The following is a 23,139-nucleotide window of genomic DNA, read 5'->3' as shown; positions in this document are numbered from 1 at the left end:
CTGATAATAATTGTGCCAGGACTAACATTGGATAGACATCTGAAACATTACCTAAGAAATTTGAGTCTTAATATCTCTACCTGATTCCATTTTCCTGCAAACCTGTTCCCCAAACATACTTATTGTTATGAAACGCAGAGGTGTAATTATCTGCTTGTGTTTTCATGTCAGAATCATCTATCAAACACTTTTATTTCACACATTTACCTAAAACATAGGTAAAAAAATCATCTAAGTAATTTGCAAAACAATACCCATTGGCCATGAAATCTACAAGTTTACATTAATCTAAGCTTTTAATTTCTCAATGAAGTACATTTCTCTTCTGCAAAGTCTTTTCTGGTGCAAAGTGATAGAAAGGACATCATGGTTTAATTCAGTGGTATACTAGTATGACAATCATTTCAAAGCAGTCTCCCTGTCACTTAAATCCCTGTCTGGATAATATGTTGTCAGGACATGGTTGGTTGATTTCCAGTGCAAAAGCCGTGTCCAAATTTACTCTTAATGACCTACATTTAGGTACCTACAAGAACAGTCACTATCACCTACATCTTCTCAATCCTAATATGTATCATGGAAATGCAATTGCACCCTGACTAGGAATATTCTTCCTTGATGAATCCTGAAGAAGTTTGGTCTTGTGCAGGGAATACTATTTACTGTGGCTCTAACAGAAGAGCCAAGTCCTGGGCTGGAGTCAGGCAGGCAACATTTCAGACCTGTATTACCTGCCAGTTTGTGCACAGTGTGTGAATCTCTCCTCCTTTCCTTGCTCACTGCTTAAGGGAAACACAGATTATAACACCATCTCCACAATATGTGCAACATTGGGAACCCAATGAATATTTGGAAATTGTTATTTTAGTAAAAAATTCATAATTATGTTAAGTATTAACATTATGGAGGAAAGCCATGGTCAAGGGCACTGGAGGCCAGAATGAAGTGAAACCCTGCCGTAGGTCTCAGTAGAAGGCTCAGTGTTAGGTTCCCCTTCAGCTTCTGCCTTGTTGCTTTTCTTCAAATCCATGAAAATCTCTGCCATGATTTCTGAACACTTGCCTACTGTGGATGAAACTAAATAAAAGTAAATTGTCCCTATGACCAAAACATGGACATAAAGGACACTGTTTGAACTTGTCTATTCCCATGGACACTGCTGGAAGGAATGAAAGGACAGTCAGGAGGCCACAGTCTGTTCATCCAGATTCGTTTTGTTCAATATAGGGAAAAGGGTGGGGTGCTTCAATTCTCAACAGACTTGCTCAAGACGTCACCCTGGCCAAGTAGAACTCAGGCTCCAGGGTGTAAGAAATAGAAGAAAGGAAGCTGTTCCTCCCAAATGCACAGCACATGCATCTGTAAGGGCAAACATAAAGTGTCCCATCCAGAAACAGGAAAACAGTCACTTCAGGTCACTGGATATATTAGTTGAGTGGAATGAAGATTAACCTATCAGGACTAACAGTACCAATAATATCCAGATTTATTATGCCCTCATTTTATTCCCATATCCCATATTATTCACATAAAATAACCAAGTATCTACTTATCCTTACTCACTGTAGTCGCATCAATGGGAAATGAATTCAGATGACAGGGCTGAGTCTAGACACCCGTGAAACCAGGGACTGCTTAACAGACACAGTGACTGGGCTGACAGACTCTGGAAAGGATTGATTTAATTATTTTATTCTTTCCCACCTGACAGTGTTCAGTATGGGCCCAGACATTTTCTCTGTAGTAAATATGAGGTACATTTTTAAAATATTTCCAGTATTGGCGGGGGGGAAATAAAATCAAACCTGACCTTAGTTTTGCTTTGGGATTGAGAGGGCTGTTTTCAAGCATGGAGGAGCATGGAGGGAGCTCCACAGAGGTTCTGGAGGGGCCCCAAGATTGTGATCTAATCTGAATGACCATCAGCCTCCCCCACTGTGACCTCTCCTGTGACATGTGGATGTCCTTCCATTGTGCATGCACCAGGAACCCCACTGCTCTGCCCTGTGATCCCCAGGAATCCCAAGAGGAAGAGCACCATGGGCAAGGCTCTCTTTCTGCAGGACAGGGACTAGGAATGGCTGGTTGGCCTGCTGATGGGACAGCCTGCCAGGATTCTCCTGTGATGCCCTGTGTCCATGGCCAGACAGCCCAGTGCAAACATGGCTGCACTCTTTCCCACCTAACAAAGGAGTACAAGTTACAAAAGTATAACATACTGCTTCATTTTCTATAAAATAATAATAATGTGGACACATATAACTAAAGTAGGATGTTGTTTATGAAAAGGAAAAAAAAAGGTAGTTGGTTAGCACCTGAGCCTGGGAAGCACTGCACTTTCTGTCATCCTCATCATCATCTTATCACCACCATCACAGTCCTTTCTTAGAAGTTAAGAAACACTTCTGAAGGATTCATTTTGTGCTGTTGTGGGTAATATTTATGTGAGAATCAGAACCAGTGTGGGTGGAGAGCACAGTTTGCATAAGATTTCTCATCTCCCCCCCTGAAACAAAAGCTTGAACCCCACAATCCCAAGTTGAACATGCATGTGGTGTCCTCCCATGTGGCTACTCTGTGGTGTTTGCCCCTGTGCTGAGGTAACACTACTTCCCCAGTCCTTCCTACATCCAAGGCCCACTCTGTACTTACTGGGTCACACTGCCTCCCTGCAGGGTCATGACCAAGAAGTGCTGATCCTAAGGCCCTACCAAGTGTGGAGCCCAGGGAAGGAGAAACTGTGTCCACAGGAAGAGATCGTGTCATCAGGAGCTTCCTGATGCAGAAAATCCCAGGAGGAGACACAGCCATGCAGCTCACTGGACAAGAACCATCCACTAAAGGGCAGCAGGCACAGGCTAATTGTGCACTAATATAGGACCTTAGAAGATCAATACACAGAGCTTGCAATTAGACTAATTGGTCCATGAAATCCCCATCTCTAAGGATTCTCCGTCATTAATGGGGAAGACAAATGAAATTGAATGTCCACATAAGTATCTGGCCCTAACTCTAATTAGTAAAAAGTTTACATATTCTATTTATTTTCTTTCATTTCTGTGTTCCTTAAAGATACATCTGTGATTAATGTTCATTTTATTGGGATAAAATATCAATGCAAACAAATATCACTTGAACCACATTAAGTACACTCTTTAGTGACAAAATTACAATCACATTGTTGTGCCATAACCACCATCATCCAAATCCAGATATTTTCTATCTTCTGAAATTTAAACTTTGCACCCAGGTGAAAAAAAATTCACCATTTCTCCTACCCCAACCCAGCAACCACCACTCTATTGTGAAGTATGTTGAGGAGAGAGTCATCCAAATAAATCATGCTCAGGGAGGAGGCATTTCCACAACTAGATTTAATTCTGTTCTATTTTCCAGCCTGCATTGCCCTCAGGTGCCTCGGGCCCTGAGAACAACCTGTTCTGCTTGCAGCCTCCTTGATGGTGGTGTAAGGACTCTGTTTCTCTGGCTCAACTGAAGTATTCATAGTACAAGAGCCCACTGCACAACTACAGAGGCCACTGCACCTTCTAGGTAAATGCAGCACACTTGAACCAAGATGCAATCCAAAAGTAAATAAAACACCTCTTTGTTATTGAAATTGTATGAGAAAAGGCAAGATTAAGGAGAAAATGTTCTCAGAAGAAATCAGAATTATCAATATTCTTATACTGAGTATTAGGAAGGCAATCAACTATTGCAGTTGGCATCCAACACTAACCAAAGATGACATCCAAATTACAACCAAGCGCTGAGGGATCAGGAGGACTGAACAATGCAAGGAGATGCAGAGGACCTTAGTCCAATCATATACCATCACAGCCAGAAGCTCAGTAAATATTCTTACTAATAATTGACTATTTTATTTCTTTTTTAAAAATTTTTATTATTTGCTCAAAATATTACAATGATCTTGACGTATCATACATTTGATTCAAATGGGGTACGTAATCTTAATCTTATTTTTCCACATGTACAGATTGCAGGATCACATTGGTTATACAGCCACATTTATACATAGGGCCATACTAGTGTCTATTGTATTGTGCTGCTCTTCCTATCCCCCTTCCTCTCCGCTCCCTGTTTTCTACCCAATCTACTGTGACACATTTCTCTCTCTCTCTCTCTCTTTTCTTCCCCCTCACACCATCTTATATGTAATTGTGCATAACAATGAGGGTCTCCTACCATCTTCTGTGCAATTCCCCTTCTCTCTCCCATTCCCATGTCCCTATTTAATGGTAATCTTCTTCTCATGCTCTTCCTCCCTGCTCTGTTTTGAGTCACCCCCCTTATATCAAAGAAGACATTCTGCATTTGTTTTTTAGGGATTGGCTAGCTTCACTTAGCATAATCTGCTCTAATGTCATCCATTTCACTGCTAATGCCATGATTTGTTGTTTTTTAGTGCTGAGTAATATTCCATTGTGTATAAATACCACTTTTTTATCCATTCATCTATTGAAGGGCATCTGGGTTGGTTCCACAGTCTAGCTATTGTGAATTGTGCTGCTATGAACATTGATGTAGCTGTGTCCCTGTTGTATGCTCTTTTTAGGTCTTTTGGGTATAATCCGAGTTGCACTAATTTTTAGTCCAAACAGCAGCATATGAGTGTACCCTTTTCCCCACATCCTTGATGATATTTATTATTATTTGTATTCTTGATTATTGCCATTCTGATGGGAGTGAGATGAAATCCCAATGTAGTTTTAATTTGCATTTCTCTAATTGCTAGAGATGTTGGCCATTTTTTCATCAATTTTCTGACCATTTGTATATATTTTTTGAGAAGTATCCATTTAGTTCTTTATTTTTTCCCTTTGGTTAGGAGAGATTTTTATTTTATTTTTATTCTTTTTAGACATACATGACAGTAGAGTGCATTTGGACATATTATATCTACATAGAGTATAACTTATTCTAATTAGGATCCCATTCTTGTGATTTTACATGATGCCAGGTTCCACTGGTCATGTATTCACATATGAACATAGGAAAGATGTCCAATTCATTCTGCTGTCTGTCCTACTACTATACTCCTCCCTTCCCTTCATCCCCCCTGGTCTAAACCACTGAATTTGTATTCTTCCCCCACCCCTGTTGTGTGTTAGCATCCACATATCAGACAGAACATTCAACTATGTTTTGTTCCCCCCATTTATTGATTGGGTTATTTGGTTTTTGGGGTGTTAAGTTGGTTGAATTCTTTGTATATACTTTGAATATATTTTGAATTCATTGTATATATTAATGTTCTATAGGAGCAGGTGGTAAAGATTTTCTCCTGTACTGTTGTCTCTTCCTTCTCTTATTTCCTTTCCTGTGAAGAAGTTTTTTATTTTATGCCATCAACTTACTTATTTTTTATTTTATTTCTTGTGTTTACAAGTCTAGCTATGGAAGTTGGTTCCTATGGTAACACATTGGAGTGTTGGGTCTACCTTTTTTTCTAGCAGTTTCAGGGTTTCTGGTCTAATTCCTAGGTCTTTGATCCATGTTGAGTTGGCTTTCATGCAGAGTGAGAAATATGGGTTAAATTTAATTCTTCTACATATGTATTTCCAGGTTTCCCAGACCATTTATTGAAGAGGCTATCTTTTCTCCAATGTATATTTCTGGCAGCCATCTGTCTAGTGTATGACAACTGTTTTGTGTTGTTGTTGTTTTGTTTTTGGTTGGTTTGGCTCTGTGTCTTCTGTTCTTTTCCATTGGTCATCATGCCTGTTGGGATGCCAGTACCATACTGTTTTTGTTACTTTAGCCCTATAGCATAATGAGTTCTGGTATTGTGATGCCTCTTGCTTTGCTTTTCTTACTAATAATTGCTTTGACTATTCAGGGTCTCTTATTTTTCCAAATGTACTTCATAACTGTTCTTTTTTAGTTCTATGAAGAATATCATTAGAATTTTGAATCTGTATAGTGCTTTTGGTGGTACAGCCATTTTGCCTATATTAATTCTGCCTATCCAAGAACATGGTAGGTCTTTTCATCTTCTCAGGTCTCCCTGAATTTCTTGAGTGTCCTATAGTTTTCACAAGATTATCTCAATATATGCAGAAAAAGCATTTGACAAAGTTCAGGACCCCTTCATGTTTAAAACACTAGTATAACTGGGGAAAGAAGGAACTTACCTCAACATGAAGACCATAAATGACAAAATATGACCAACATCATACCAAACAAAGAAAAGCTGAAAGTGTTTCCTCTAAAAACAGAACAAGACAAGGATTCCCACTTTCACAACTCCTGTTTAACACAGTCCTTGAAACTCTTGCCAGAGCAATCAGACATAACAAAAAAATTAAAGGGATATGCATGGGCTCTCTCTCATCCAGCAAGGAGGTCCATGGAACAGGGGAGAGGAGAGTATGGATGCATAGTTGCTAATCAAGCCCTCTGGAGACCAAGCAGGGAGCAAGTCTGATTTTATTGTGCAGTTACCATGTATATATACTCAGGCAGTAGCTAAGCAGATTACAGGCACCCACCAATGCAATTTCTGCTAACTGTGCTTGCAGCAACCAATCGAGGAGTGGGCCGTGGAGCAAGTACAGGGACTGCGACACACAGCCTCATGCCCAGGACTGTGCCTATGGGGTAAGCAGCCTGTCGCTCATCCATCTAGCACAAAGGAAGTGGCCTGCCACTCTGATGCCCTTAATGTATGCCATGTATGCAGTATTCCATGCACTTGTCCCCACAGGGATATAAACAGGAAAAGAAGAGCTCAAATTATCTATTCACTGATGATATGTTCCTATAAATAGAACACCCAAAAACTCCAAAAGAAAGTTTCTAGAGCTCATAAATGAATTCAGCAAGGTAACATGATACAAGAACAACTCTCATAAATCAATCACATTTCTATATTTCAATGACTAATCTTCTGAGAAAGAGATTAGAAAAACTATCCCATTCACAATAGCCTCAAAACAATAAATTGCAAATCAGTAAATTCAAAAGAATTCAAGGACCTTTGCAATGAAAACTATAAAACACTAATATTATTTTTTTAACTAGGGATTGAACACAGGGGCCCTTACCCACTGAGCAACATCCCAGCTCATTTGGTATTTTATTTAGAGACAGGATCTTACTGAGTTGCTTAAGGCCTCGCTAAATTGCTGAGACTGTCTTTGAACTCTCCACCCTCCTGCCTCAGCCTCCTGAGCCTCTGGGATTACAGGCATGCACTACAGTACCCAGCAACATTTAATTTCATTTTTAAAACTCACTGGCTTCGTGAGTACACTTTCAATATGTGGTATGTAAATAAAAAGAAGTTACAAATTTCACCATTGTCAAGAGCATAGTGTAGTGGCATTTATTGTTATTTGTTTTCTTGTGAAACTAACTACTATCCATCTCCAAAATTTGTCATCTTAATGCAGTGAAATTTTGATACCTAACATAGGCTGAAACCATTATACTATAAAACATGGTGAGAAACTAAAACTATTTATGTTATGAAGAGGCACATTAGCAGGGCAACCCGTTTAGCTTTGCTGAATTTTCCAAGATATTGCAACTGAACAACACAGTTGCTAAGAGTGGAAAATTCGGCTGTGGAGTCTCCTAAGTGCATTTTTAATGTCCCTGTTCCTCAGGCTGTAGATGAAGGGGTTCAGCATGGGGGTGACAACAGTGTACATCACTGAGGCCACTGCACCCTTTCTGGGAGAATGTGATACAGCTGAACTCAAGTACACTCCAACAACTGTTCCATAAAATAAGCAAACAACTGCCAGGTGAGAGCCACAGGTGGAGAAAACTTTGTACTTCCCACCCAAGGATGGAATCCTCAGAATGGAGGCAATTATCTTATAGTAAGAGAAAAAGATCCCTGAAATAGGGAAAAGGCCATATATGGCAGCAAGAAAATACTTGACAATGTTATCAGAGAAGTTGTCAGAACAGGAAAGATTCAGAAGTTGAGAAGGGTCACAGAAGAAACTGGAAATTTTCACATCCTTGAAGCTGGTAATTTGTAAGATCATCAAATTGTGCAGCTGAGAGTCCAAAAGACTCAGCAAAAATGATACCAAAATTAAGAAGCCACAGAGACGAGGGTTCATAATGACTGTATAATGCAGGGGGTGACAGATGGCCACAAACCGGTCATAAGCCATCACAGTCAGAAGCATGTCATCCATACATACAAAAATGCCAAAAAGAGACATTTGTGTTAGGCAGCCAACGTAGGAAATGACTCTGCTGTGAGTTAGGATGTTCACGAGCATCTTTGGGACTGTGGTCGAGATGAAACCGATGTCCACAAAAGACAGGTTGGAGAGGAAGAAGTACATGGGGGTGTGGAGGTGGGAGTCAGAGCTTATGGCCAGGATGATAAGCAGGTTTCCAAGCACCGTGACCAGGTACATGGACAGGAACAGTCCAAACAGGGTGGGCTGCAGGTCTGGGTCCTCTGAAAGGCTCATGAGTTGGAATTCTGAGACACGTGTTAGATTTTGTGCTATTATATTGCTTGAACACCTTTTAACAAAATCAAAGAATGTGAGAATTAAGAAACATGTACCAAGCACCCCTCCATCTGTACATATTTGCATGGAAGTATTCACAAAATTATTCACACTTGAATACTCTGCATCAATAATGATTCTCAGGCGTGTAACACACAGTCTTTGTACACTCTTCATTCACATTCTTCATTATTTACCCCTCTTCCATATCCACTTGAGAGAAATTGGTCTGAACAATGTTAGAAGTCTAGGAGCAGTGGAAAAACAAGTTCATGATCACAACAAAATATTCCATACTCTTTTATGAAAAAAAAAATGAAGAATAAGTAATGGCCTTCTTTATTAAGAAAAACACTATTAATGAAACTATTTATTAATAAAAGGAAATTCAGAAGCAGTTTGATATGCCTTGCTTGGTTCTATCACCTTGGGATAAATTCATTTGATTTAAGATATTTAAAGTACTGTGTATCAGGTACTTTAATTTCTCTGACAACTAAATCATGACTGAGAAATCATAATTAGAAAATATGATGGGCAATCATCTTCAAGAAATCTCATTATTCATTTGAATTTTTATTCCCCTACCCTTAAGTTTGTTCTTGAAAATTTATATAAATTAATAAATATTCTTCTCTTTGATGAACTTTAAATTTTGGTAAATATTGTTAAGTGCACACAATCAATGGTATCACCACAAATGCAGCATTTATATACATTGTACCTGTCAATAGTTCTAAAATCTTAAGCCCTAAGAAAAACTTTGAATAGATTACATTTTGATACTTATATTTAAATTTAAAAATATTTTATTTCTCTTTGGTATAAATTTGATATTTTTATAAATTTTGATATTTTATATCAACCCATAGAATATCAGTGAAATACCTACTATACAAAACAATTCTTCATTCTTTTTTTAAAATCTGCATTCTATTCTCCAGTTGTATGGAAATTCTTACTTCAGCTTTGTGAAGGAAAGAGATGGTTAGTGTATGTCAGGTTTCACTATTGAATTGGACAATAAAAAGCAGAGAAGAACAACCAGTAACATAATTACTTCTGGAAACTTCCTCATCTGTTAAACAGTAATAATAATTACTGACTTGGTGGAGATGCTGTAAGACTTTTTTAAATTTGAGATTGAGAGTCGGGTGTGGTGGTACCTGCCTGTATTCTTAGTGATTAAGGAGGCTCAATCAGGAGGATCACAAGTTCAAACCCAGCCTCAGCAACTTAGGGCCTAAGCAATTCAGTGAGACCCTGTCTCTAATAAAATATATAAAAGGACTGGGGATGTGGCTTAGTAGTTAAGCACCCTTGGGTTCAATAACCAGTATGCCCCCAAAAAACCTTTTTTGAGATTGAGATTTTGAGGATCCCTCTCTATGCTCCCTCTCCTCTGCTCAGAAGGCCCACTTGCTCTGTTGTGCAGGTACTAGAAGATCTAGAGGGAGAACACTGGGCAGCCTGGAAGCCAGAAAATGAACATAAGTGCAGTTTTATACCTGGATAAGAGGAAGAATGGAGAATATTATCCAGTTCTTGTTTTTCATAAAGGTGATTAGTATGAGGTTGGTTCTGAAGTAATTGTAGTAAATGGGGTTTAATTCTTCTATCAAAGAGGAAATAGCAAGAACTCACATTGAGTGAAAGTATCGATACCTGGATATTTTCCCAATCCAGGGATCTTCAGAAAAAGGAAGTTTACTAAATATACCCTTCCATAAAAGTTGAAGCAATATTCAGCCCAGCAGATGGGTAGACATACAAGCAGTATGAAAAAGCCACCAAAGAAAACACCCAAACAACCCAAAACATGTCAAGACCGGTTCCCTCTGACAACACAGTGGAGGAAATGTTAGAGAATAAAAATTTAGAAAGTTCACTTTTAAAATATTCAATAAGATAAAAGAAGATGTAGGAATTAACTTAGACAATATAAAAACTGAATGATCATTCCAATACAGAGATAGAGATTCTGAAACAGAATGAAACAGAAATTGTGAAAATGACTCAATAAATCAAACAAAGAGTACAATGGAAAGCATCACCAATAGAGTAGACCACTTTAAAGACATCCTCAGGCTTTGAATACATTGTAAAATCTTGAAAATAAACTCAACAATAAAGAAAATGTGCTAAGATATTATGACCAGAATATTCAAGAAATCTGGGATGACATTATAACAAAAAAATCTAAGAATTATTGGTGTGGATGAAGGCTCCAAAATACAAAATAAAGAAATATACAGTCTTATCAATGAAATAATATTAGAAACTTTTCCAGCCTTAGGAATGAGACAGAAATACAAATACAAGGTGCAAATGGAACCCCACACAATAAAGACCAAAGAAGATCTTATAAAAAACACATTATGATGAAAATGCCTAATATATATACAAGAAGGATAGAATTTTAAAGGCCTCAAGAAAAAAATGGCCCATCACCTTTAGAGATAAGCCAATTCAGAAATCAAATGATTTCTCATCCAAGACCCTAAATGCCAAGAGGCATTGAAAAAGTATTTATAACATCTGAAAGAAAATGGACACCAACCAAGATTACTATATCCAGCAAAATGATCATCTGGAGTTGAAGCTGAAAGGTAAAACTTCCATGATAAGGAGAAGCTAAAAGAATTTATAACCACTAAGCCAGCACTACAAACCATACTCAATGAAATATATTTCATGCCAAAAAAAATGAAAAGTAAAATGAAGACAAGTATATGGATGAATCACACTGAAAGAATAGTCAACTTAAGGAGAATCAAGTCTGAATTAAGAATTAGATATAAGCCAAAATGGCAGGAAATAAAAATCATCTCTCATATAATGTTGATATAAATGCTCTACACTGTCCAATCAAAAGACTGAGATTGGTAGATTGCATCAAATATAAGACCATAAGAAACTTGACTTATAAACTTGCTTTACAGGAAAAGAGATCCAAAGAACCAAGGTGAAAGGATGAAAAAATATCTATCATACAAATGAAAACTGAGGGCAAGCAGGAGTCACTCTTCTATCAAAGTAGACTTCAAGGAAATTAACTGGAAGAGAAGAAAAAGGTCTCTTCACAGTGATAAAGGGACTCATCTAACAACAACATATAATGGACATAAATCCTCATGCTGGGTACACATATGCATAAAACACACCTTCTCAAAAAGAAGAATTAAACAGGCCACAGTGCAATAATGGGTGATTTCAACACCCCTCTCTCACTGTCAGATAGGTCATCCAGACATAAGTAAAGACTGATCAGAGCTGAATATTATTACTAATCAAATGGACTTCAGAGACAGCTACAGAATATTTAATCCATCAAAACCTGAATTCCTATTCTTCTTAGTGGCACATGAAACATTTCTAAAACATTGGATTATAGGTAACAAAGCAAATCTTAGTAACTATAAAAAGAGGATACACTTTCTTGAATTTTATCATATCATAATGGAATTGAGTTAGAAATAAATGATAATATAAAATTAAAAAACAATTTTAACACCTGTAGATTAAATAGCACACTTTTTAACTTTAAATGGACCATAAAAGAAACCAGAGGAGAAATAAAATAATTCTTAAAAACAAATGAGAATAGAGATACAATATATGAAAATCTCTGGGACAGGATGAAGATAATTCTAAGAGGAAAGTTGATAGCACTGAGTTCCTACATGAAAAAAATAGAAAAGTATCAAACAAATAATCCAACACTATGACTCAAGGCCCTAGAAAAAGAACAAATAATTCCAAAATCAGTAAAAGATAGGAAATAATTAAAATCAGAATTGAAATTAATAAAAATGAGAATTTAAAAATATAAAGGATCAGTGCAACTGAGTTGTTTCTTTGGAAAGATAAACTTTTAACCAACTAACTGAAATAAAGAGACAGATTCAAAGCAACAAAATTAAAGTGAAAAAAAAAGCAAATATCATCAAAGACACTTTTGAAATCTAGAGGACCATTAGAAACAATTCGGAAATTTATACTCCAGTAACATGGAAAATCATGAGACATTGACAAAATTTTTAGACACATATGACCAAAACAGAAATAGGAGAATATATGAAACTTAAATAAACAAATATCAAGCTGATAATTTTAACCAACAATTAAAAGACTTCCAACAAAGAAAAGAGCAAGAACAGAGGTATATTAATCCAAGTTCTACCAGACCTTTAAAGAAGAAATAATGCAAGTCCTCCTCAAATTATTCATGATATAGAAAAAGAAGGAAAATTTTTAAATCTATTCTATAAAGCCAGTATCACCCTTATATCAAAACCAGACAGACATATCACAGAAAGAAAACCTAAGATCAATAAACCTGATGAACATAGATGCAAAAATTCTTAACAAAATATTGATTCAAAAAACGGTAAGAAGATAGTATAGCATGATTGAGTGGTTTTCATTCCAGGGATCCAATGTTTCTTCAGCAAATGCAAATCAATAAATTTAATACATCACATAAATGGAGTTAAGGACAAGAATCTGTCATTACCTCAATAAGGTGCAGAAAAGGCATTTGACAAAGTCCAGCACTCTTCGTGTGAAAAACACTGGAGAAACTCTCATACGTGGAAATTAGATCAAAATAAGGGGAAAAAAGGGTTGGAATCTCATGGAAACAGAGATCGACACAGTATAGAAAGGGATTGAGGGTCAGGGAAGGGAGGAGGGATGGGAAAAGGGAGGAAAGGTGGATGAAATTGACCAAATTAGCATATGGACATATGTGAATATTCCACAGTGAATTTCCCCTATGTGTATATCTATAAAATACTAATATTAAAAAGTGTAAATAAGTAGAAGAAAGACCAATAGAGGAAACAAAACAGGAAGAGGGAGGAAGAAAGGAGAAAGTGAAGTGCTAGGGACTGAATCAGAGCAGATTATATTCCATGCTTGTGTCATTATGTCAAAATGAACCCAGTATAGGGTATAACTACAATTCACTAATACAAACTAAATATAGGGGATTGTACAAAACAGAAAATCACCTGCAGGATACCAGAGTGGTTACTAGTGCAGACAGCAGTCACCAATGAATGCCAAACCATGGGTGAAACAAAAGAGAATATTAGATTGCCTGGCTTAATGCAAATCCTTTTGAATATACTGTAATACATTTTTTTTCAAAACCTATGATTATTCAGTGAGAAATTTACAACACTGTATTGCAAGGTTTATAATCTGTGGATACAAAATATACAACAGCCATACAAAGATAGAAGAAAACAAAGTCTTATAATGTTTTCTACTTTGTAGTCATTAAAGTCATACAATATTAACTCTAAGTAGATTGTAGTATGTTAAGATGCATATTGAAATTTTCAGAGAAACTAGCAAACTGTCATTAGTATGTAAATACTAGTAAGAAATTAAAATAGGTGTTTACATATGTCCACAGGCCCTGAAGTCTTATTGGTCCAAAATAAGAAATAACCAAAATGTTTTTTAAAACACATTGTCCTGAATCCATATAATGCAATATTTCTCAGCAAAACAAAGGACAGTACACACCCTGCTTGATCTCACAAATTTTGTGTGTGGAGATAGCTGATCTAACACCATGTATATTGTATGATTTCAGGCAAAATGAACCTAGGGTTAAAAATTCTCAAAAGTAACTTCATCTGGGGGAGGAAAAAGTTGCGTGGGAAAGGTCACAGATAATTTTCTTGTGATATTGCAATGTTCTATGCTTAAAAGCAGTAAGGTTTTATGGGTGGGTGGGTGTGTGAAAACTCTAGTTAAGATTTATAACATTCAATATATGTACTTCTGAACTCACCAAAAATGGGATAAGTGGGGTTGATTTGGGACAGGTGAGAAGCACAAAAGAGATTAAATATAATTAGCAAATGTTCCATCTGAGTAATGAGTTACTATTCAGTTCATTTTACATATACTTAAAAAGTTATGTAATAAAATGCTTATATAAAAAGAAAATGTTCAAATTGTGTATCTAGTAGTTTTGTCTCATTATTACATCCACCTGTTGTCAGACCAACACCACTGTAGTCAGCATGTGTACATGTGAAGTGTGTGGTGGTTGTTTCCTACACCAGAATTGAAACCCACTGTCTAACAATATCCAGGCTCCATGAATACTAGCTATTAATATAGTCAATAATAGGCACTTCCTATTTTTAATTAAGTGAATTGGATAATACTTGTCTCAGGACTAACATTAGATAGAGATATGAACAATTACCTAAGAAATTTGAGTTCTTAGTATCTCTGCATAATTCCATTCTCCTGCAAACCTGTTTCCCAGACACACCTACTCTTATGAACTGGAGAAGTGCAATGTTCTGTTGGAGTTTCTTCATCAGTATTTATTAATCTACCCATAAACACTTATCCCTAAAAAAACTTACCTGAGTACTTAAATCTCATCTAAGCAGTCTGCAACACAATTCCTAGTGACCCTGAAATGAGTCCCTGTGAAGTATATTCTTCTACTTCATTCAGTCTGGATCTGATGCAAAGCATTAACTGTAGAGAGGGCATCATTTAACCAGTAAGTTATTAGTATGACAATCATTTCAAAATCCCTGTGCCTTTCTTCACATCACATAAACAAAAGTCTCTGTATAATAGGTTAGCAGAGGATAATTGATTTCCAACTAAAATGCATGTCCAATCTTGCTATGAATGACCAACATGCATGGCCCTATAAAAAGAAGTCATTAACACCTACATTCACTTAATCATGACTTTGGTCACCAAAATACAGTGGCACCCTAACTAGGCACCATGATAACTCACAAAGAAGTTTGGTCTTGTGTAGGGAATAATATTTCTATTTTGTTCCAGGAAAAAAGACAGTAGCCTGGGTTGGAGCCAGAAAGCAGCATTTTGATCCTGCATTACTAACCTGACAGTGTGTGCAGGTGTGTGGGAGTCTCTCTACTTATCCCTGCTCACATTACTTTGTGGAGCAATAGGCGCATCTCTACAACTTGTGTGGCACCTACGGGAAGTATGGACCTTAATAAACTTTGATCCTTGTGATTTTACTAAAATATTCCATGATCAGGGAAATACAAATGCTGGAGGAAAGCAATTGTCAAGGGCAATTGATGATGTGAAATTCAGAAGTGTGTCCCAGTTGAAGGCAGAAGCCTGAAGTAACCCCTTCAAGTTCCTGCCTCCGTTCCTTTACTCAAGCCCATGAAAGTCTCTGCCATGATCTTTTAAAAATTGACTATTTCAGGTGATATTCATAAATAAAATAAAGGGCTCTATCACCATGAAATGGGAAAAAACAAGACACTATGTCAACTTGCCTCTATTTCCATGGGACATTCCTAAAAGGGATGAAACTGCAGACAGAAACTCCAAGTGTGTTGAATCAAACTGATTTGGGCCACTTTTAGGAAAGAATGGTGGGTCGCTTCTATATGCAACAGACATGTTTTTGATTCCTCCCCTGTGCCAAGAAAACAAGTCTATGTGAAATCCAAAATGAAAGAGGGATGTAGCATTCCCAAATACACAGCATATGCATCTAGAGGGTCATACATAAAACATCCCCTACAGAAGAAGGAAAATGGTAACTTCAGATCACTTCATGCATTAGCTGAGTGGCCTGAGGATTAAGTTTGTCATTGGTAATAACAATAATAATAATATCTAAGTTTTATGTTGCCTTAACCTCATAGATGTCACATATTAATCACATACAGAGAAACTATTATCCATTTAATCCTGACTCACTACAGTTTTATCAAATAGAAATAAACTCAGATGAAAATGCTGAGTCTCAGAGACACAAACAACCCTCCCTACCTCTCAGAGATAATGCATCTGGTGGCAAGATTTAAATTTGAAATGTGAGACTCTGAGTCTGATCCAGTTAATATTTTTATCATTTACCAGAAAACAGAATGTTTCCAGCAGATGTCTCAATAAGGCTCAGACACATTTTTAAAGTATTTCCAGCATCATGAGTAGACAAGAAATCAAACCTGATCTTATGTTTGCTTTGAGACCGAGAGGGCTATTTTCAACCATAAGGGACCATGTGGTGAGCTTGAGGAGGTTCTGGAGGGGGCCCAAGAGCATGATCTGTGCTGAATGATCATCAGCCTCCCCTACTGTGACCTCTCCTATGACCTGGGACTGTTCTTCCATTGTGCATGCAGCAGGCACTCCCACTGATCTGCCCTGTGATCCCCAGGAATCCCACGAGGAAGAGCAGCTTGGGCAAGGCTCTCTTTCTGCAGTGACAGGGAAGAGGAATGGCTGGTGGGCTTGCTGATGGGACGGTCTGCTAGGATTCTCCCGTGATGCCCTGTGTCCATGGTCAGACAGCCCAGTACAAACAAGACTGCACTCTTTCCCACCTAACAAAGGAGTACAAGTTACATTTTCAAGTCACTTTTTCAATTTTTATGAAATAATAATAAAGTGGACATGCATAACTCAAGTCCAATAGTGCTTAAGAAATGAAACAAATAATGTAGAACACATTGCTCAGCACCTGCATCTAGGAAGCCCCCTATACCAGTTCATGAGGCTAAGGCTACTCTCATTTCCCTCATCCTGTTCATACCATCATGGTCCTTCATAGAGCTTAGGAAGGACCCATTTGTGCTGTTTTGAGTGAGATTTTTATGGGAAATAGAACTAGTGGAGGGACAGCAAATTTTTAATCACCTTAAACAGAAATGTAAACTTCACAGTCCCCATAGCTGAAACTTTGCATATTGGTATCCGATCATCTGGATCCCCAAAGTGATGTTTGTCCTCTTGATGAGGAACACTACCTCCAACAGCACTTCCCACATCCACTGGCTCCCTCTGCACTTACTGGGTCACACTGCTTCTCTGCTGGGTCATGACCAAGAAATGCACATCCCGAGACCCACCCATAACGGGTGCCCAGTAAAGGCTCTGACTATGTCCACAGCATTCATATGAATACAGTGTCAGCAGCTTCTGATAGGGACAACCACAGGCCGAGACAGACCTATGCAGTCCACTGGACAGGAAGCATCAGTGAAAAGGCTGGAGTCACAGGCTGATGACTTGCTCTTAAAGGACCATGGAAGCTCAATGCACACAGCTCCTAATTAGTCAAATAGGTCCACATTACCCCATCTCTAAGGACCTCTGAACATTCATGGAGGAAGCAAAGCAAAATAATGTCCACAAACTTTTTGGATCCTGACTCTAATTAGGGGGAAGCTTGTGTGTGCTACTTGCTTCTTTCACTTTTTTAAAAAAGACATATCTTCTTCAAATGTCCATTTTTATTGGGGGAAGATGTAAATAAAAAATATAACATTGTGACCATACCAAATGAAAACTTCACTCACATTAATGACATTCACTTGTGCTGCAGAAATCACCATCAACCGTGTCCAGAAATTTTTGATTTTCCAAAACTGAAACTTTTACCCTTGTCTAAAACTCTCCATTAGTCCCACACCACAGCCCAGACAACCACCATTCCTCTGTGAAACATAAAGAGGAAACAGTCATCCACCCCTTAAATATCTAATAAGGAAGAAAGAACTGTTTTTTGTTTTGTTTTGTTTTTGATCATTTATACTGACCTGTTACAGTGCTTCACTGTTTGTCTGATCATAAATCATCTCATTTATAGCACCAAGGACGCCCTGGAACCCCATTTTTCATAATATACTATGATATCTACAATGTTAAATACCAAAAACAGCAGGAATGGTGGGGTCAGCAATTTCTAATCAAAATCAATGAGTAGCCATGAACTAGATCTGGCATTAAAGCAAACAGCAGGTGTCAACTATGTCATCTGCAGCAGTAATACTGGCATGTGGATGGATCTAGTCTGTGAAGGACACACTTCTATAATAAATGCTTTAATCATAACATGGCACTAAATTCGAGGAATGAACATCATTCAGTTTGTCACTTTATTATTGCAACAATCTTTTGAACATTCTTTGGCATGTATATTGACTGGCTCCAGAGGCAGAGTAATGTCAGTGTGTCCATCTCTCTGTGCTCATACATCTTAATGGAATAATAATATTATCCATTGCCACATGAAATATGACAGATAAGTTAAGCATGAAACCTAATAAATATTTGGTCATTATGCTTTTTCAAAATAGTAAGAACTCAATCATTAAGGAGTGAGTCTACTATTGCAGTCAGCTTTTTTGCTGCTGTGATCAAAAGATCTGATGAGAACAACTTAAATGAGGAAAAGTTCATTTGGCCCATGGTTTCAGAGGTCCAGGCCAGGTTTAGTGCAATCCATAACTCTGGGCCCGAGGTGAGGCAGAACACCATGGCAGGAGGGCATGGAGGAGGGACACAGCTCAAAACGTGGCAAATGGGAAGCAGAGAGAAAGGGAGCTCCACTCACCAGGAGCCAAATAGAAACCCAAAGACATGCCCCTAGTGACCTGCCTCCTCCAGCCACCCTCTACCCGCCTTCTGTTACCACCCAGTTAATCCTGGTCAGTGGACTAATTCGCTGACTAGGTTACAGCTCCTGTGATCTAATCATTCACTGTGAACCTCCTTGTGTTGCCTCACACCCAAACCATAACAATCTACTGTGAAATGCAATTGTCAAAGCACACTGCAGCGTGGGAATGATGGGAGACTCTAAAGCGTGTCTCTAAGAGTTTCCTGTCTCTTCCCACCACTTTACTTTCCCTAGACTCATGAAAGTCTCTACCACTGTTTTGAATGTTGAAGATACTGTTAAGGGCTGGGCATACAGCTCAGATAGTAGAGTGCTCGCCTCGCATGCACAAGGACCTGGGTTCAATCCCCAGCACCAAAAAAAAAAAAAAAAAAATGCTGTTAAGTGGAAGAATAGGGCTCTTGTGTCCATGACACAGACACAAAAGACAGCTATTCCATCTCATCTATGACACGTTCCTAAGAATGATGTAAGTACAGAAAGGAAAGAATCCAGTGCCCTGAAGCCATACTGATTATGCCCAGGATCTGTGAGCAGAGAAAAGGTCTAGTCAAGGGTAAATGAACTTTTTTCTTAATCTCCTCTCTGCCAAACATGGTATAGGATTTGGGGAACCAGAGATTAAAAGATTTAGTCATTCCTATCTGAATACACAGCACATACCTACAGAAGGATGACATTAAAATGCAACAATAAAGCAATAGGAAAAGAGTAACGTAAGATCAGGACATGTTTTAATTGAAGGGTATGGAGAATGATCTTGCCATATGAATAATGACTATCCAACATGTATTTGCCCCTATTTTACACATTCAATGCATGGAAATAGGGAACAAAACCTTTTCTGTTTAATTTGTATTCAATGCAACTGTATAAAATAGAATTCACCTCAGATGACAATCCTGGTTCTCAGTGACACTAACAACCATTTCTATGTTCAGGAAATAATAAGTGGAGCAAACTGCAGTGAAATTAAATTGTGAGTCTCTAGGACTGGTGTTTCCTAATATTAGCAACATTCTAAGCAGAGCTCCAGAGGCCTCAACTGCAGGCACATCTCAGGTACACTACGACCACTCTCCAGTTTCCTGAATCATAATAAAATCAAGGCATGACTCTGGGTCTCCTTTTCACGTTGAGTGGGCTCATTGTAAGAACGCAGAGGATGTGGGCAGCTCCGGGGATACCCTGTGGGTATACCCAGTGTGTCCAGCTATTGTTGCCTACTTTTTCTTTGTCTTTTTTTCCTCTCCTCTGAGCCATTCTTCCTTAATTGGTGCAGCAGAGGCCAGGCATTGTGGTGTCCTGTGATCTACCGGATATTCCAGGACTAAAGTTCACAGGGAAGAAGGGACCCATCCTGGAATGAGAGGAAAGTGAAAGCACAGGTTGGTTGTGAAGGGGACAACCTGCCCATGTGCCCTGAGTCTCAAATCCACAGTGCAATTCTAACATGGCTACAGTTATTCAACCTAAAAACCTAGGTTGAGTTACCCAAAAACCTGAGCCCCATTTTTGTAAAATAAAAAAGTGCCTGGAAAATTTTGCAGATGAAGTCAAATAATCCGTGTGGAACCCTGGTCAGCACCTGGCACTCAGGAATCTCCCATTAGCAATTCGTGATGTTATTTATGGTTGCTCTCCTTATCCTCATCACCTTCATACACCTTTGTAATGCTTAGGACAAGGGTAACTAGGTGTATTTACTCCTTTGTGGAGAAAAGTCTATGAGAAATAGAGTCATCGTGGCAGAAAAAGAAAATCTTTACATAAGATTTTGGTTAGCATCGCCACTAACAGTCCCCCTGTGGCTACCCAAACATCATGTTCATCCTGTGGAAAAAAAGGAGGCAATGCATAGGACATTCCCTCTTCCAATCTTTACCTCCCTCAGAAGTTACTGCTTGCACTGTGTATCTGGTAGGTCATTAACCAGGAGAGCAGCCCCAACACATGTCCCTCGTGGGAGTACCATGGCCCCATTCAAGATGAACGCCCATGCAGTTTTGGATAGCAAGTTCTTGGTGCAAATAATCAAGGAAGAAAGAGACACAGGTATGGAGCCCACTAAACTGGGAACCATCAAGCGGAAGGGTAGAAGCAGAGGCTGAATGTGACCCCGGAGGCTCATGTCTCAGAGCTCATATTTAGTCATATTTGTCCAGGTAAAAACAAAACCTAAGAACTTCATATTAATGATGGAAGAAGGGGAGAAAATAAATGTCAAAAATGTTATTTGGCTCTTCCACTACTGACACGAAGTACATGTGTCCTATTCATTTCTTTCATTTCTTTTGTATGTTTTATTTGCTTTTTATTTCCATTTCTATTATGGCAAATTCAAAATTTCACTAAAATGAATAACTTTCACCAGTGTCAACGGCACAGTTCAGGGGCATTTGATATATTGATTTTATTGTGAAGATATCATCATCATCCACCTACAGAATTTTTTTATTTATTCAACATGAACCTATTTTCCCTAACACTGGCCACCATCATTCACTATGAAATAGCAAAACCATGAAGCTGAAATAAACAGTATTACTACGAAGGATAAATTGACAGTTTTGCTGTATTTTCCAACAAATATTGCAATTGGACACCACAGGTGCTGAGATTAGACTGTTCTCCTGTGCAATCTCTTCAGGGCACACTTAATGTGCCTGTTCCTCAGGCTATATATGAAGGGGTTCAGCATGGGAGTGACCACAGTGTACATCACAGAGGCCACCGCACCCTTTCTGGGAGAATGTACACAGCTGATCCAAGGTACACTCCAAAGGCTGTTCCATAAAATAGACAAACAACTGCCAGGTGAGATCCACAGGTGGAGAAGGCTTTGTACTTCCACCCTGATGACTGGATTCTCAGAATGGAAGAAACAATTTTATAGTACGAATAAAGAATTCCTGAGATGGGAGTAAACCATAAAAGGCACCAATAACATACTTGATAATGTTATTAGAAAAAGTCCCAGAACAGCTAAGATTAAGGAGTTGGGAAAGGTCACAGAAGAAATTAGAAATTTTTGAATCCTTGAAATATGTGAATTGTAAGACAATCAAATTGTGTAGCTGGGAGTCAAAAAGGCTAACCAAAAATGACACCAAAACTAAGAAGCCACAGAGGCGAGGGCTCATAATGACTGAGTAATGCAGGGGGTGACTGATGGCCACAAAGCGGTTATAGGCCATCACAGTCAATAGAAAATCATCCATACATGCAAAAATGATAAAAAGCGACATCTGTGTCAGGCAGCTCACATAGGAGATGACTCTGCTCTGAGTTAGGATGTCCACAGTCATCTTTGGAACTATGGTGGGGGAGAAACCAATGTCAACCAAGGACAGGTTGGAGAGGAAGAAGTACATGGGGGTATGGAGGTGGGAGTCTAAGGTGACTGCCAGGATGATGAGCAGGTTCCCAAGCACTGTGACCAGGTACATGGACAGGAACAGTCCAAAGAGAATGGGCCACAGGTCTGGATCCTCTGAGAGTCCCAGGAGATGGAATTCTGAGACACCCATCAGATTTCATAGTTCTGTATTTGTTGGACAACTTGGGAAGGGTAGGGAGAGATGTTGGGGAAAGGAAGTACATAAACAGGAACCCAGCACTCTGTATTAATTTGAATTCATTTGAATTCATGTATTCACAAGTATTCAAACTTGAAGTCAATACACTTTGAACAAAACATTTATGGAAAATCCAATCTTTTTAGACACTTTCATTATTGATTTCTGTGTTAGACCTGTCCTTCCATTTGCACCTATATATGAACACTCAAATGAACCATATTAGAACACCAGGAGTATTAGAGAAAATAAGTCCATAATCACAAGAAAATGCAGCCTATTCTTTCAGAAAAGAAAATATATAAAGGGTAATAGGCCTCCTCATATTTAGAAAAAAAAATCATTGTAAAAAAATCATTCTAATGAAAGGAAATTAAGAAGTTGCCCAATATATCTTGCTTCATTCTAAGTCCTTGGGGACAAATTCTTTGAGTTACAATATTAAAAACATTAAGTTCTGCGTTCTCTTATAATTGAATCAATGTTGATTGTTTTCAGTCAGAAAACATTTTATGTGCAGTTTTTCTTCTAGAGATTTTATTTTTCTGATTCCCCTCTTCTTTAAATGTGTACTTTAAAAATTATGCAGTAATAAACAAGTATTCTTAGC

General features: G+C 38.1%; 1 protein-coding gene and 1 pseudogene across 2 annotated transcripts in view; both read right to left on the bottom strand.

The window, feature by feature from the left end:
* LOC308645786 (olfactory receptor 7E24-like) overlaps nucleotides 1–22,481 on the bottom strand; it is a 23,741-nt pseudogene extending 1,260 nt beyond the window's left edge. The window contains exon 1 of the transcript in view: nucleotides 21,591–22,481. The product of the transcript in view is annotated as an olfactory receptor 7E24-like (transcript). The remainder of the gene's footprint in view (nucleotides 1–21,590) is intronic.
* LOC308645935 (olfactory receptor 7E24-like) lies at nucleotides 7,569–8,462 on the bottom strand (the record flags this gene model as incomplete). Its single annotated transcript, XM_081288388.1, has 1 exon — nucleotides 7,569–8,462. The coding sequence occupies one exon, from the start codon at nucleotides 8,460–8,462 to the stop codon at nucleotides 7,569–7,571; it is 894 nt and encodes a 297-aa protein (XP_081144514.1).
* Nucleotides 22,482–23,139: the final 658 nt, after the last annotated feature.

The sequence above is a fragment of the Spermophilus citellus genome (genome assembly GCF_964194105.1).
Source record: "Spermophilus citellus genome assembly, chromosome: 3".
NCBI lineage: Eukaryota > Metazoa > Chordata > Mammalia > Rodentia > Sciuridae > Spermophilus > Spermophilus citellus.
This window is presented reverse-complemented; position numbering and strand designations above follow the sequence as displayed.